General features: G+C 35.2%; 1 protein-coding gene across 4 annotated transcripts in view; it reads left to right on the forward strand.

The window, feature by feature from the left end:
- Positions 1-1,076: 1,076 nt before the first annotated feature.
- The window catches only part of farp2 (FERM, RhoGEF and pleckstrin domain protein 2), a 63,279-nt gene continuing 45,974 nt past the window's right edge, over positions 1,077-18,381 (forward strand). For all 4 annotated transcript variants that reach the window (XR_007186130.1, XM_048199642.1, XM_048199644.1 and 1 more), the window contains exons 1-2: positions 1,077-1,232; positions 4,246-4,503. Coding sequence is in view for 3 of the 4 variants with exons in the window: in XM_048199642.1 (XP_048055599.1) it covers positions 4,300-4,503 (204 nt within the window). In the remaining variant the exon portion in view is untranslated. The remainder of the gene's footprint in view (positions 1,233-4,245; positions 4,504-18,381) is intronic.

Genomic DNA, 18,381 nt, shown 5'->3' on the forward strand with positions numbered 1-18,381 from the left:
GTGTTCCGAAGATGAACGAAGGTCTTACGGGTGTGGAACGGCATGAGGGTGAGTAATAAATGACATTATTTTCATTTTTTAATGGACTAACCCTTTAAGCTTGACAAACACAATTTCACAACATAATTTAGTTTTAATTATTAAAGAAGGTGGTAACTTGCCTGTGTCTGCTCACAATGTTTTTCAGAAGACTTCTATGATGTCACTTCCTATTAATGATGTCACATAAGTATCAGTTCATTATTTTTATAGGGTGAGAATGGTTCGTGTAACGTGGTTGAGGGGTTACTGAGGTACGGAACTAAATGATGTGATTTTAATGAATAATCATGAATTTACTTAGAAAAAAAACATTACTAGCAAAAAAGCACAGATGAATATTTATGGGAAAGGCAAAATGAATGGACTTTTTTCTCATTTATTATTCATATCCCAAGTACACTTTCATAGAAGGCCTTGAGGGACATGACAAAATAGGTGGTGTCAACTGAAAAAAAAAAAAAAAAACATAATTTCTAATATGAAGATAAAATGTATGTAATGTTTTTAAACATTATTAAAGGAGACATTTCAATGAATACAAAAAGCTTTTAAAAATATATTTTGGTGAGCCAATAGATAAAATACACTGAAAAAGGTCAGAGGGACTAAAAATCGTACCAGTTTCGTGGACTCATGATGTAGGTCGTGCTTATTGTTTTGCTCCCTTTCATTCTGTTGAAATAAATTTTGTAATGATGATAATCTATATCACTCTATTCCCTTATTCTTAGTGACTCCTCAATGTTTTGAATGAAACCTTACATACAAAGCTTGAAGCGTATAGACAGTATAGCATTTTCCTGCAAATTTAAATTTCTTGGAAATAGCTAGTGTGCAGACACAAAATAGGGTTTTTGACGCTAAATTAGACAGTATTTGAGACAACTAAACACAAAAGTTTAAATTTCGTTTCTTATTTAGCCTACTGAAAACTATTCAATGTAAATATCTGCATAATTACTATATCAACAAACGACATGGCGTTCCGAAACCAATCAAATTAATCCGCAGGTACACCTCTCAGCCAATAGCTGCCGACGATTTCAGTACGAAACTAAACCAATAGATGGCAAGAGCTCTCTGAAGTCATCCAATCCGAACGCAGCTTTGGCCGCAGTGAGTTCGCCTACAACGACGGTCGGACGTGTAACTCATATAGAGTTGAAGAAATACCAGGCGAAAAATAAAAGGTATGGTGTCGATTTATCACAAAATAGAGATTTAAAGCAAATGCGAATCAGAAACATTGGCAATAGTTTATTTAAACGTGTCTCGGTGAAGCATACGGTAGAGTTTTATGATCTCTTCGCATGTTTGTGTGGTTTGACTAAACTTTCCCAGTCTTTGTTTCATCTCTGTAATGACAAACAGCAAAATGTGTGCGTTTATTTTTCCTTTCAGTTGAGGATATTTTTGTCGGTGTTTGTGAAATACTCTCAAACGAGAAGTAAAATGAGTTTGTCGTGAGAGGTTAAGATATTGCAGAGATTTTTATCTTGGGTGTATTGGGTACATGCAGCTTTATCTCATTACATTACACAACTTTATCATTTATTTCGACTTTTCATATAACGTTAATAGTTTTGAAACATTTCTGCATTATCAAGTGCAGCCTGCAATGATAAAATTCTTTTCATTGCTAAAACAAAACGATAAATGATCATTGTTTAATACAGCTGTAGGAATTGCTCAAATTCTTGGATAAAGTATTCACTTCTACTTCATTCCTCTGAGGGGAAATAGGTCGATTTGGATCACATCTTGTAAGTGAGTCTGTGCTTTGAAGGCATTCCAGTCAAATTATTTATACCAACCTGTTGCATTAAAGAGCCAGAAACGAGCTGAATGATGTTGGGTTTAATGACGAGTCAATGTGATTCTTAGTTGTTCCTGTTGCTTTAGAGATCAAAAGAAGTGGAGCTTTTATTATTAAGGATATTTAAGTTGGTCGTGTTACAGAGATGTGCTGTAGTGTTTCCATTCTCAATCAGACCTCATGCAAGTCACTGTGCTAAATTTCACAGTACATTACTATTTTGTAATGGTTCATGTGAGCTTGTGTCTTGTGTTCATGTCACTGCTGTTGTGCTGGCCAGTTGTGACAGGAACTGTATGAAGTGCCATGTGAAAGAAAGGGAGCTGGGTTACAGTATGCATCGTGTCATTAAAGATGCTTTGAATGTGTAGAGAAGTCATGAATGTTAGACTTGAAACTTGATAATTAGTCAATCAGGGCTGACAATAAAATGCATCAGCTCTTATTGGTTCATGCCTATCATTTTAAAGGTGGCATGAAATCGAAATTCTTCTGTTTTATAATTGCATCTCTTTGATTTTATTTTGACCAATTCATCCACATATATGTGACCCTGGACCACAAAACCAGTCGTGAGGGTCAATTTGTTGAAATTGAGATTTATACATCATCTGAAAGCTTATTAAATAAGCGTTCCATTGATTGATGTATGGTTTGTTAGGATACAACTATTTGAAAATCTGGAATCTGAGGGTGGAAAAAAATCAAAATATTGAGAAAATCGCCTTTAATGTTGTCCATATGAAGTCCTTAGCAATGCATATCCACTCACAGAAATACATTTTTTATATATTTACAGTTGGAAATGTACAAAATATCTTCATGGAACATGATCTTTACTTAATATCCTAATGATTTTTGGCATAAACGAAAAATTGATAATTTTGACCCATACAATGGCTATTTCTACAAATATACCCGTGTGACTTTTGACTGGTTTTGTGGTCCAGGGTCACACATGTGTCTTCTTTTTTTCTTCTTTGACCTCATAATTTTTAATCAAAAAGTCGTAACATCTGCTGGACTTAGATTATACCCTGGTGCTTTCTTAAAATCAACCTCAACCATGCATTCACATCTATCTCCATCCAATCAGCAACTGATGGATAGAATTAAGTATCTGCCATACATTTTCTTTTCATATAAAAGAAAAGATCTGACGCTACATTGAGACTTTACATAATAACGGAATAGTTTGCTTATTTAGGCACTTAATTAGATAATTGATTTGATAATTGGTTAGTTCTATATCGAGTTTACTAATTAGAAACAAGCCGAAATAAAGATGAACTTGCCAGGTGGAAAGTGTGCAAAGTATATTAATTTAAATAAAAATTTAAATAAAATTTGAAGTAATTCTGTGCAATATTTGTCTTTTAAAGGATGATGTTCACCTTCAGATGTATTTTAATGAATGATTTCGGTTATGATCATGTTCAATGGTGGGAATAATAATAATACCAGTTATGTATATTGACTATGGACTGGGTATTGACACAATTTTCACGATTCGATTCGATTACTGTTCACTTGCTTTCGATTATTTTATTATTATTATTTTGGATGTAGTATTTCAGTTACAGTACATGGCAAATTTTCTAGAGGAAAAAAATCTCTCAACTAATGCTGTAAACTACACATGCAAGTCAGTTGGTACTACTACTATAATAATATTGAAGGTTAAATTAATTTATTTATATACAAACACTTAAATTACACTCAATGATCTTTTTATTATGAATAAAGTTTAGAATTACATAATCATATTTCTACTCCAGTTCGTTTTTAAAAAAAATATAAACATTTCAATCGCGGCTGTCATAACTGATTTATTCAAACATGCATTAAATATTGAAGAACATTAAAAATTATAATGAATTTATAACGGTGCATAGCTATATTTATGTAACTGGTATTAAAGCGGAGGAGAGGATGTTCACATGCGTCAAAACGGTATTTAACAGCACCAAAACGGTATTTATGTTTTGAATCTCATAATAAGATGGATGTCATTTGAAATCTGAGACTTTTCTTCATATCAAAAGTAACAAAGCACAAAGATGATTGCGATTTATTGGATGGGAGGCGCTACATATTCTGCTCATTCATCAACTGAAAGCAGACTAGACTAATCGATTCTTGGGATTTAAGAATCAATATTGGTTCATAAAAATGAGAATCGATTAAAATCGAGAAATCAATATTTTTTTACCCATTTTAAATGATACCAGTTATAAAAAATAATATTGATCCAGTTTCATAATAGTACCATTTTTGAATCCTGGAGTAGTCCTTTTCTGTTCTGCCGTGATATCAATTCCTGTATAACTGGAGTGAGATTTGATTTCATTGTGTCATTTCTCTGATTGTTCTGTTATCTCCTCCAGGCAGGGGTGTGTATATGTGTGTGAGAGAGGGGGTAGGCTGCATCAGGAGCAGCTATGAGTGAGATTGAGGGCACCTACCGCTCCTTGCAGACCCCTGCAGGGACACGGCTCGGAGCTCAGTACAACACCGGCATCAGCACCCTGGAGCCCGGGCAGAGCCTCAGTGCGGCTATGGGAGCAGGAGGGAAAGGCCACAACAAGGGCCTTCAGATCCGCGTCCAAGGCCTGGATGATGCTCAGGAGTTCTATGAGCTTGAGGTGAGTCACTTCACATCAGCTTTTCATTTTTTTTTTTCATCTCCTCTTTGCAACAGGTGAGATACCTGGGTGAGACTTCTTCCCCAAGAATATAAAAAATAATCTCTTTTAATGCACTTTTTATTTGGCAATTCAAAAGCAAAACATTCAAAAGCCATTACTCCAGTGTCACATGCTCAAGAAAAAATTCTTAATATTATTAATGTTAAAAACAGTACTGCTTAATATTATTGTGGAAACCATGCAACTTTTTTTTTTTTTTTGATGAATAGAGTTCAACAGAACAGCATTTATTTGAAACAGAAATCTTTTGTAACATTGTAAATGTCTTTACTCTGACTTTTTGGTCAATTTAATGCAAGGCTTACTAACACCACACTTTTGAATCAGTCAAAAATGTGTACCTTTCCACATGGGACTTTTCATATGCTGAAATGTTTAAGTTATAATATGCATAAGTAAATTGCTTTTATATTGGTGCATAAAAATAAGAATAATTAAATTTAATTCTTCCTTGCATTCATTTAGCCTTAAATTATTTTAACTATGTTTTTACTATAGTTTACTTTAACCTTTTGGATCTACTTGACTACAATGGCTGTTTTGGGTTGAACTCCTGAAATTACGCATATCACGTTTTGTTACACCCTGACCATAGTTGTCTGGTTAATTGTTTGTGTAGTTGTTTTGTTTGTTTGATTCTACTGCACAAATATTGTACATTTGCTATTATGTTTGCAAAGCTACCCAAGGTTTATTTAAAAATAAGCGCACTGTAGCAAGCACACTGTGTTTGGTTTTGTCCACTTGCGGCTGTGCTGGAGAATGTAAACGACCGTCTCTCCGGAGACCTCTGGCAATCTTGCTTTTGCGTGCCGGTTGTGGTGGGTGACAGCTGCCACATGGCTTTAGCTCTTAAATCCTGCGTCTTTAAGTCTGTTTTACACCCAAGGCCTGAAGTCACTTTCTAAGTGCTAGCCTGGGTGCAGTTACACATCTGACAAATGCATTTTCTCCCTTGATGTTCTGTTTATTTATCACAATGAGTGAAACGATCTGAAAAAGCAAAAGTTTTTGGTGAAAATGCATTGCTTGAATTTCCTACAATGTGAAACCAGCATTTGAGTGCAAAATTACATGAGAAGGGCAGAGATTTAAGATCTTGTTTGTGCGCTGTTGAGATTAGCGGTGTGGCTTTTAAAACACTTTTACTATTGCCAGCTGCTCAGTCAGAAACTTGGAAACATTTCACTGGCTTTATTGCGGTAACACCTGAATTGATCTCAACCTATCCTTCATATTTTGCTGTGTTGACATGGAAGATTATCTAAATGATGTTATATGTGGTGTTATAAGACAGTCTAAGTGTTTTAGTGGAGGATGAGAACTTCCCATGATTAGATCAGATAACAGTATGCTTTGAATTCCCCTGTTGCAAAGATCAAACACGGGAGAGTGGAAAATGGTCATTATGCAGCTTTATTAGGCTACAGGACTATGGAATGCGGTGGTGCCACCAAACGTGCTGTACTGAAGCAGAGAGACCCTGCTGGAGGTAAATGACTGTTCATATTATGTCTAGATAATGGAAGAACAATGGGGTCAGCTCTGGTTCAAAGATTTATTACTCTTTCTAGTGTTCCCCAGGAGTGCAGTGGGATTTGTTTTCCATTACTCTTTATTTAGCACTGCCAAGTGTGTATGAATTGCAGTATTGATTGATCTGTTGTCAGATGATGTGGATGTTTTATTAGACAGATTGTGTTTAATGATTCATAAGGCAACATGGCTTTGTGATCTGTTCCATGATGCACAAACCAGCGGTAACGCAGTCTGGTGTTGCTCATGAAAGGGGTTTGTTTATTCTCAGCAGGAGTGTGTGTGTGTGCGCACGTGCACTTGTGTGCTCATTGCATTGTGGGTCTGATGTCATGTTGCCACATCTGTTTCCAAGATGGGACTCTGTTCTCGTAAGCACACCCAGGTACATGAGTGTGAGAGCTGTGGGAAAATATCCCAAATTGACCCTCAGGATTAAACTACCAGACCAAAGAAATAAAGACAGATGTGCTAAACTACTGTTCATGTTAGTCTAAACATAAACAAAAGTATGTATTGTCTGGTGACGGGTAATGAGACTGCTTTTGATTCACTTTTCCAAATATACAAGTTTGAATCCCCAGGTTTGTTCTAGGGCTGAACGATATATCGCTTCAGCATCAACATCACAATGTGCGCATCCGTTATAGTCACATTGCAGGATGTGCAATGTCAAGTAAGTAGGGATCGTAGTTACCAGGCCCCAAGGTTCTGAACGCATGTGATTTGTGGATTAATTGCAAAGCTTAACCATCATAGAATGAAAGTTTATAATTTGCATGTGTTTTTAAGTCCTTTTAGTTTAAACATTCAAGTGAGCTTCAAGCATTCAAGCAAAAGAAGACGCAAAAGAAGTCAATTCAGATCTCGCGTGCTGTTTTCTGCAGAGGGCATGCGAACATCGAATTCAGTTCTCTCTTGTGTTTTAGTGCTTGAACGGACACATACACGCCAAATTGTCAAAATGCCCATCTTGGCGAGTATCTTCATAAACCCATTCGCTTATGTGAACGTAAACAATTGAGAAAGTATCATCATATTGGATCCGTTCATCAGGTATTAAAGTGATAGCAGCCTAATAAACCTGCTGCCATCTGTGTCATTAATGTTAGTAAAAAATCAAAAGACAAAGAGAAAATCACTTTTGAACCCTTAAAGATTAATTATATTTAATTTATACATTAAAATTAGTTTACGTTTGACTATATTTCTGTACCTGAATACTGTTAGACTTACTTGAAAAACATAAAACACTGTTTATTCCATTTGGATCTTTATTTTATTGTATTTATTTATGCTTGTAATTTGTTTATTATTTTCTATGCAGATGCACTCCCCTACAAAATCACCCTAATCATTCTAGAATTCTTAATTCTTAATTCTTAATTAATAATAGAGCTATGAAAGCAACTTGCATTGACATATCTTTAAATATGCCAGTGCCATTGTTTTGACTCAAGATGCACTTTTTTTAAATGCATATTTAAAGGTGCTCTAAGTGATCTTGGGTGGAGTAACTTCCTGTTGACGTTCGAAGTGTTGTCAAACAAAACAGAGGCTAGCTAAACCCTCCCTCCTCCTCCTCCTCCCCTCCGTGCTTCCTGAAACAGTCATGAACGCGCATTTTAAAATCATTCTTGTCGGTTATTGGCTGGAGCGTGTTTATTATGTTTTGTGGTCCAGGCTGCACCAGTTTGTTTTTATTGCCGTTTTTGGAGCTTGTGGTGACTACAGAGACCGCGTTTTTTTACAGTGTGTTCAGGGGACAGGCAGCTAGCGGATAGTGAGGAGATGTTTGTTGTATGTGACAAAAAATGTTTTGGCCTAAAAACGCGTGTCATCACTTAGAGCACCTTTAAAAAAAAAAAAAAGATACTTAAATTACCTAATTTAACTAATGCTTAATCCTGGCTTAATTTGAGCCCTGTCTGTGAAACCAGGCTATTTGATAAAAGTAGTCAGTCTCACTGACAGACTGTTTGTTAGATTAGTGTTCGTCCCTTCTGATCCATCCTTAATTTAAATACCCCCCCCCCTTTTTTTTTTTTTGGTTGGTGGTTTTAAACATAAGGCATGAAACTTACAGCTGTTTGATTTTGTATTGATTTGTCATGAACGGGTGTACATATTTGGCACCAGTCTGTTTGTTCTGACTCTAACCTCATTCCCAGTTCACCCGGAAACCCACTGACCTGCTCTTGTCGTCTGTGAGCCGCTCCTCTGCATCACCAACTTGTAATTTGTGTTGCCATCTAAACGCTGAAGGCCTGCAGCAGTCTCAGCCTCAGCGTGTATTTATGGATATGGGTTTGTTCTCTGCTCCACAGCATCTGCCCGAGTTATAATTTTCTCCGACTTTGAAATCAGGGAAAATTTATTTATGGACTTTTACCCCTTAGGATTATGTGGATGTTATTTGTAGCTTTCTTTTTGGGTTTTGTAACCAATTTGTGAATATTTGGGCCTATTTACCAGGTGCAAATAAAACTCATTTGAGACTTGATCAGTATTTGATCAGTGTAAATTGTCTATATTTTCTAAATTGCGTTTTTTATATATATAAATATATTGTTTCACCAGTGCTGACACTGCTCTTTCTCTCCCTCTCATATTGTTTTTTTTTATCTTGTGAAGGATCCTGTGAAAGTTGACTGGTATGCGGTCAGATGCAACCATTGTGTGACGCATCAAAAGAACAAAATTTCTGCCATCATCACTTGCACGCTACAGTAGAAATGTCTGTTATGGCATGTGGTGACGCATCAACAGTTGTCACAACACGTCATTTCTATTTTTGACACGTTGTCAAAGTCCAGAGTCAGACACTTTATTATTATCAATAATAATAAATATAATTATTTATCCTTATTTTTCTGAACTACAGTTTTTTTTACTGGAAATGTACAGTTATAAATCATATTAGTTATGTTTAATTTAAACATACCTCTGACTATAACAATCAAATACAGATAATGTTTCTTGTTTTTGGTCTACTAATTTAAATTACTGTGCAAAAGTTTGGTGTTAATAAGATTTTTTTTAATTTCTTATGCACACCAAGTAAAATTATATAGTATAAATGGTAATATTGTGAAGTATTATTACACTTTACAATAACTTTTTTCTATTTTAATATATTTAAAAATGTAATTTATTCCTGTTATGGCAAAGCTGAATTTTCAGTAGTCATTACATTACATTTCTTCATATTATTAATGCTGAAATCAGTTGTTCTGTAATATAAGTGGTTATATAAATATTAAAATTATCATAGTTATTACAATTTTTATATGATAGATTTCTGTTGGAAATAAAGTAGGATAGCTGTGTCCAAAATTACATTAGTTGGTTGAGTATGCAAAGAAGAACTATTGATGAAATGTGTATACATTCTGGGACATACTTCATCTGCCCTTTTGGCATTATCCTTTGACCCTTGTGTTCTTTGATCTATGACATACTTATAACAGCCACAAAAATAATTTACTTGGCTGTTGTTAAAGTACAGTAACCACAAGGAACATTTTTCTTGGTACCCTATAGCACTTGCTAACATTTTGGTTTTTGCATTTTGAATTTGGTGGCTCTTCAGCTCCCATTGCATAAAGTGTCTACTGGCTCCATGCTTCAAGGATTAGTTCACTTCAGATTTAAAATTTCCTGGTAATTTACTCACCCCGATGTCATCCAAGATGTTAATGTCTTTCTTTCTTCAGTTGAAAATAAATTAAGAGGAAAACATTTTTGAGGAAAACATTCCTGGATTTTTCTTTTTTTATAGTGGACTTCACTGGGGTACAACAGGTTGAAGGTCCAAATTGCAGTTTCAATACAGCTTCAAGGGGCTCAATCCCAGATGAGGAATAAAGGTCTTGTCCAGCGAAACGATTGCTATTTTTCAAAAAAAATAATAATAATAATAAAAATGTATATTTTATAACCACAAATGCTCATCTTGCACTCTGCGATGCGCCACGCATTACGTAATCATGTTGGAAAGGTCACACATGACATAGGCGAAATTTGGACCTTCAACCCGCTGTACCCCAGTGAAGTCTGCTGTATGGAGAAAAATCCTGGAATGTTTTCCTCAAAAATCTTAATTTCTTTTCGACCGAAGAAAGAAAGACATAAACATCTTGGATGACATGAGGGTGAGTAAATTATCAGGAAATTTGAATTCTGAACTTGAAGTGAACTAATCCTTTCAGAATCTCTGGTTATTGTTCACCTGCTGTACCATGAATACTGTATATTTTGAAATACTACCAATTTCACATAAGTTTTTGCATACTACTAGGGACATGTACATAGTAGGGAGATGTGCATATTTGGGGATAATAAATTACCCATTTTTCCTGAAGTCTGTTTTCAGGCTTACAACTGATTGGTTTGTGCCGGTGCATATTTTGAGATGATTTGTTGCCTTGACATTTCCAGTATAAACAGGCTTGAGACACTCTGACTGTCAGACGTCTGGCTCCCTGTGGGTTTTTTGTTCACTAGGCCAATAGGAAGTGATGAGGAAACTGCTACGACAGCCCAAACTTCCTGTCCTATCCACACCCATGGGACGACACGGGCCTCTGCTCGCTCTTCCAAATAATCAGCCAAGCTGTCAGTCAAAGTCACAGACAGGCCTGTTGCCTTAATTTGTGTATGTGTGTTTTTGTACATATTTGTTCTACACAGTGTTATTTTAGTATAATTGAGATACTATTAGTTTTTTTGAATTAAGTTTTGATTTAGTTTTGATTTTTTTCATTTTTATTGTAGTTAAAGGCTTAATTATTTTTGTAATTTTGTGTTTTTTTTATTAGTTTTTTTTAATATGTCTATATAGTTTAATCATTTTTATTTTAGTTTTAGTTATTTTAGTACATCAAGTTAAACTAAATGAAAATAAGAAATGTTGTTTTAACAACTAGCTGAAATATATATTATTTTATTTTATGTAACAAATGTGTTTTTATGGTTTTAGTTAACTATAAAAACCCTGTTTCTACAGGAGTCATTCAGTACATTGCCATTCGAGTGCATACAAAACTACAACACTGACCTAAATTTGTAGTCATAACAATGACTCCGGCAGCTGTGATGGTGTGGGCTCGTCTTAGACCATTGGTTTTTAGAATTTAGTTGGCCATATGTTTTCTCTGCGCTCGAAACAAAGAGAGAACATGCACGCATACACATTTGCATGGAATTTGACCAGTGCACGCTGCACGCCATTCAAGCCCTACTGTGACCTTCTGAGGAATCTACTGGAGAGCTGGGGCTCTGCGGGGGGAATGGTAGAAATAGACTACATTAAACGGAGACTGCAGAGACCTCTCGAACAACCCAGGGCCAGAGCATGCTGCATTTTAGGAGATTCCCTGCTTTCAGTCCAGAAGAGGGTTGTGTGTGTGGTAGCATGTCACACTAGTTCTCTTACTGAGCTGACTCTGTGCCAGGACCAGGACCCTTGCCAAATACTCTCCAATGAGGGTCTGTTCACAGCTGCTTGCGGAGAAAGAGAGTAGAGAGTCCCCTTTATCTGCTCAATGACACTATGCAACAGATATAAATACACCTCAGCCATGTAATAATGTCCTCTTTGTCTGAACAAATACTTTTTATCCAACTCTACAAATTTATCGCCGGGTTGCGAGTTTTGGTGATGATGCATCACAATGTTACATTTATAATTGTAACAGTGACTTTTGGGTCAATGACGTTTATACAATTTTTTTTGTTGTTGCCCATATCTGTTTTTTTTTTTTTTTATTTATTTTAAACATACGTTAAAAATGCAATTCATACATGCACTGTTTTGAATAAACCTCTTGAATGAATTGATGTTTTTAATTTTAATTGAATGCCCCCCAAAAATATCAAAATTAAGTCAACTGTGTCACTGTCCTGATATCAGAGGATTGTTTTATAGTATAATTATTATTTTATAAATATTATTTATAAACAGTGAAACAACTTTTGAAAATACTGTAAAATAAACATAAAACAGGAACTGACACCAAGGAGAGGACCCATGAAGAATTTCATTGTTGGGGGGTAATGCATTACAAGTAACGAGTTACGTAATCAGATTACTTTTTAACTAACTAGTAATTTACTTTTAACGTAAAGTAAACATTACTTTTAAATTTACAACATAATATCTTAGCTACTTTTTCAAATAAGTAACTCTTTATTTTCTCATGTATTGACTCTCGCCATGTTGAGAGGTATCTAGAGTAAGTGCAAAGGTGTTGTGTTTTTATTCATCACTGAGGCTTATTCATTTCAGTTTTGGTGTTCTTTTAAAAAGTAACTTTCCCCAACACTGGTTAAGTTCTCCTAATTTGAATGGTTAGTTCAGGTTGCAGGTGGAAGGAAATGTTGTTTTTATTAATTATTATTATTTTTTAAAATTATAGTTATTTTTAACTTGCATGATTAATCATTAAAAGATTGCGATCTCAATACAAATCTTATTTCTAAATGACAACAATTCAACTATGTCTATTAAACCTTTGACTAGTAGCCTATGAACACTGCTGCCACTCACCCAGAGAGCAGTTGTGATGTAAACATGAAACTGCTTCACAAACAGTGTTTTCAACCACATAGTTGGTGCATCTGAAATTGCGTACTGTCTGAGTAGGTGCTACATTTGAATTTGAACTTACTTTGTGACCTTTAAAAAAAAGTACATTCTATATAGTATGAATGGGGTAAGTATGAATGTAATCTGGACATACTACATCCGCCATGTTGTCATTATCACGTGACCTACCAGCATCAGTTATGTCGCTTCACAATTCATAAATCCTCTCCTGTGGCATCATGGGATATTAAAGTGTCCATGTGCACTTCAGAATCTCACCAGAAGTGGTAGGACTTTTCGTCTACTGTTTTTCGCATACTATATACTATACATTATTTCTGTTACAATAATTCAAATTACCACAGAAGTACTATAAAAAAAAAAAAGATTCAGTTTAATTTACGGTAAAAGAAAAAAAAAAACAGCAGCTGTGGTTGCCAGGAATTTACTGTAAAAAATACTGTAGCAACATTTTAGGTTTACATATTTAACTTAAATTTACAGTAAAAAAAGAAAAAAAAGAAAACATATTTCATAATGTTAATTTACCAACTTATTAAAGTACTAATGTCTGTTGGTGGTGATGAGATGGTGATGAGAAAGTCACATGATGTATCAAAGCTCATCACGAGAAGCTTTTCTACAAGCGGAGAAGGTAAATACTAATATATAGATGGTACACATAGTGTCATTCACACAAACACTAAACACCACCATGGTAACACACATGATGTTAAATGCAGTAAACAATAATTTGACAACATTAGATGTAACAAAATCCTAATGTACATAACTGAAAAAAAACCTAAAAGTTATTTCAACGGCAATACATAAAATGTAAAGTGTCTCGCATTAAATGTATGGTTGGAGCTATTACAGTTATTCACGGAATATAGTACGGAAGCTTTCTGTTAACCGATTAACGGGGGGGGGGGGGTTATTACCGTAGCATTTTTACAGTCTTTTACCATTAAAATCACATTTGCTCTTTACAGTGATAAAAGATTATATTTTGAATATAAACACTGTTGTCTGCGGTAGCAATAAAAATCACCTTTTGAAAGTAACTTGACACTTCAAATAAAGATTGTATCAATTACATCGTTACACCAGTAGGTGGCAACAAGTGACTGTTAAAAATGAATTTGTCATTGAATCATTCAAGAGATTTGTTCAAAAACACTGATTCATCTAGGAATGAAACATGTGAAGTATTTATGTGAGAACCTAGTATAGAACCCAGTAAATTACATGATATTTTGTTTAGTTGTCTGTTAATGGGAGAATCGTGATCTCTATTTTAAAAAAAGAAATAAAATTTAAAAAAATGCATGATTCTCAATTTATGCAGAATCGTGCAGCTCTACTTGATAGTTGTTGTTTTTTTATTATTAATTTTGCAATGTTTGAATACGGTATAAGTTTTTCGAAACAAACATGAATTTCTAGGAATGTGGCACATTTTATTCTAGATTCTAAAGTATTTTTCCACGTACACTCTGTCATTACGCTTTTATCATTCGCTTTGTGAATATTTGCAAGAACTTGTGATAAACATTACTGCATGATTCATGTAAGCCATAAAACTGATCTGTCCTGACTTTACACACTCATAATTCAATCTTGGGCTTGCTCTCCATTGATGTTCAAGTAAAAATAGACACTAATTGCTGCATTGGATGTTTGAACTGGCTCAGGCCTTGAAAAAACAGCCCGTCTTTTAAAAGCTGAGAATGTCCAGTGGCCAGAAATTGTTTTTGAACCTACACAGACCTGGAAACAGTCACATTAAAAAACATTTCCTGTTCGTCAATGACTTTAATGGCACAAGAGAAAGTAAAACATGCCTTTCAAAAAAGCTGGCTCCATGTGCCAGCTTTAATCCTTATTGGCAAAAATCCTTCCTTATAATGTCTGTGTTTTTCTTTTTAATAAAACAATGTGTGTTGTGTAAGACTGTGCAGAGGCCCAAAGTAGACATTCCCTCTGTGTTTATGTAGACGTTGTACCCAGATTCTTTCCTTTGTTAATGTTGGAGCCATTTTTGAATGTGCTTTCAGACTCAAAACAACTGCAACTGACAGTGAGGGAGCAGCAATGACACCAGGTAAAAGGGTGGCTCTACAAAGAGAGGGTTGAATGGGATTGGTCAGTAGGCTCAGGGCTCTGCCCACACCTCACAGCACCAGGAAGCTCAGGATCACTGGGCCTTTTTATTCAACTCATAACAACAGAAAAAAACACTGGCATTCACTCCCTGCTTTGTGTTTGAGAGACCTGCAGAGCGATGAAAATTTGTGTGTGTGTTTTTAATGAATATATATGAATGTGTTTTGTTTGTGTGAGGCACAGATGAGTCTTTGTGGAGGGGTCAGTGCAGTGAGGGGGCTGCTTCGATCATTGGGAATGCGGAACAGTGTAGACAGAGGGGCTGGGTGATGGGATTTCGGAGGAGGGAGTGGAGCAGGACTTGTCCAGCATGAGCAAACAAGCTCATAAATAGTTCGGTTGACAGGCTAAAGAGGGGTGAGTGGGAGGAATGGACTGGGTAGGAGTAGGCATGTTGTGCATTGGGTGGATTGTGTTGGTGGGGGATGACTAGTATTGCAGTATATTTAAGCAGTACAACCTTAGTCCAGCCTTTGGACTTGTCTTTAAACTTCAAAGACCTATAGATGATTTTTGTTCTCCAGGGACTCTGGATGTGAGTTTGTTTGTATCAGAAAACTTTAAATTGAGAGTCCTTAATAATAATGGCAAATAGTTGCTTGGAATTGAACTAAGATTCAGTTTTGTTGCTGTAATGTCGCTTTTTTTTAACACCAAGACTTCAGTTTAAAAATAGTTGCCCAAATTATTGTTTCACACAGCACTGAGGTCAGTTTGCATTTATAGCTATGTTTAGTAGTGGTCTACAGATTTTTCGGTACGTGATACCAATAACTAGAGGATGGTTGATAATTTGAAATACATTTGATATTAGGGATTCCAAAAGTTCTAATACTAAAAATATTAAATTAAAATGGAAGATTGTATCTGCATATCGATTTGTCAATATTGGCTATTCCAATGTTTACATTCAGATTACTTTTGCCAATGTCATCATCTAACACTCAATAGAAGTTAAAGTCGTGATTAAATGAAAGTAATGACAGATCTTTTCTTGATTATCGAAAAAGTTGGGGTTTTAGTGGAATGAATTTGGGCATATATCACCAGTAAGAAGATCACCAAAAGACTTTAACATTTTAATATAAATTTCCCAAATTATTGCAATATTGCTAATATTTGATGTATTGCCCAGCCCTTCTTTTTAGTATCAGCCAGAATTTGTGTATCTCTAAATAATACCAGTATTTCTACACAAAAATTGAATTTGTTACCTTTACTTGACGTAATTGAGTTTTTACACACAATTTTTTTTTCCCTGTTCAAATTTACTGTAGTATGTTTATGTTTAACTTTATTACATTTGGGAAAACTAAATTTTCTAAATTTCCAACACATCTGAACATTAAACACGTCTTCACCTTTACTAAAAAACACAAAAAATAACACACACCATGCATTTACTCTCCTAATGCAGTCACTTGCAAAGCATGCTGGGAACTAGAGATCCACTGCCCAGTTAGTTATGTAAAAAAATATTCATGTAGTTTTAACACAAATGAATTAAGTAAACTTCACATTTAAGTATATTAGGTGAATTGAACACAATGAAATTAAGTTGTGACAACAAGTTCAAATCCGTGTAACTTTTGCTCATTTTAATTAATTAAACTGAACAGGAGGAAATTATTATTTATTTATTTATTTATTTATTTTATTTAAAGTGCACTACAGCAGTATTTTTGAAAACATTGTTTATTTGTGTACTCATTCTATTACAGTATTGCTTTATCACATTTTCACTGGTATTTACTGACTACTGACATTTTGGTCTTATGGAGACCCTGTTTGAAAACTGATACATTTGAATTATAATACACATGCTGAAATTAAACAAAAAAATTACTTAGATTAAATGCTTCTGCCTATCAGCTATGGGAGCTATGTCGATAATCTCAAAATAGTCAGTTTGTTTTGATTATCACAAATTTATAGTTGCTTTGTTATCTTGTGCAGCATAGCAACAATGACAAAACAGCTTTCAAATAGTAAGTCACAAGATGCATGATGTACCATATCAGTACAGTCAGCACTAGGAAGCCTCGCACACACTCACTCATTTGGCCTGCTTAACATCCACCATATGATGTAATTAGTGGAACAAATTAGTGACTGCTTTGAGAGAGCTGGCCATGAAGAAAATCCTAGAGGCCAGCGTCTCTTGATTGCTTCAAGCCCCCGCAACCCCCAATTCAGATGACAACTTTTCCCATCTCTCACTCTGATATAATTTAAGGGTGTTGAAGCGTGACAGATTGGGCTTTTCATTGGTTTGGCCCTGTTGGCGGCCGTCGCTGGCTTTGACCTTAAGTCAGGGGATTTGTGCACAGATCAAGCACAGATCAAGTTCACTACAGAGCCTTTTTCAAAGAGACTTAATTTATTAATATATTGGTTTTATTTAAAGGGTTAATAAAACCTGATCAATGTTTATGTGAATAAAAGTCTAAATTAAATCTGTTCATCATATAAAGCGATCGTGTCTCTTCAGAAAATTTGGGCTAAACCGCTCAGTTCAAATGGATTAGTTTTACGATCTCTTTATGAACTTTTTGAAGCGTCAAAGTTTCATTTGCGTAACTGTTTATGGAGGGACAGAAAGCTCTCAGATTTCATCAAAAAGATCTTCATTTGTGTTCCGAAGATGAATGAAAGTCTTACGGGTTTGAAATGACATGAGGGTGAGCAATTAATGACAGAATTTTCATTTTTGTGTGAACTAACCCTTTAAACAAACTGGTACTATGCGTTAGAGATGATTCAGAATCAATTACATGTGCATTTTTGTGTTGGTGCAAACCTGTGTGTGGTCACCAGCTTATGTACAAGTGATCTGAGCACATAAAAACAGAGTTCCACAAAGTACTGCTTACGCTATTGTGTAATTTAAAACTTCTTTAAAGAAAAATGGCAGAAAAAGGCTTTGAATGGTCACAATTCATCACAGCACATATAAGAATAATGTCCAATCAATTTTACAATGTTAGTAGCCATTCACACAGAACGTGTTTTTGTGGTTAAAAACGTAAAGCATGTGGGGAAAAAAAATGCAAGGTCTAGAGACATGTTTTTTAAAAATTGAACTTATTTTAACTTGAGAGCCGCATTTTTAGAAGGCTGCAAAAGACGCAAGACGCAAGTGCAACAGTCAAACACGTCCGTCTAGCTCTTGTTTACATTGAAAGACTGAAGTGGAATAGAAAAATGTGTTCTATGTGAACCGGCCCTTACATTTTACTGAAAATCATGGGGCTTAGCGATGGGCCAGTAGTGCTGCTCTAGCAATAACTGTAAGAGAGAGAGAGAGAGAATGCTTAAAATGCATAAAAATTCCTGGGAACTCATTTACATGAGATATTTGATTAAATTTGAATAAATCGCATTACATCTACAACTACATAATGTGTTGCTTTGTGCTGTGCATGTTGAATGTGTACTACGTATTGCTGTTGAACTGCACTCTGGGAGTTTGGTTCATAAAGCAGGATTTAACGAGCTGTTTAACCGTCTGGGTGACGCAG

Source organism: Megalobrama amblycephala, linkage group LG8, assembly GCF_018812025.1.
Source record: "Megalobrama amblycephala isolate DHTTF-2021 linkage group LG8, ASM1881202v1, whole genome shotgun sequence".
In the NCBI taxonomy this organism is placed as follows: domain Eukaryota; kingdom Metazoa; phylum Chordata; class Actinopteri; order Cypriniformes; family Xenocyprididae; genus Megalobrama; species Megalobrama amblycephala.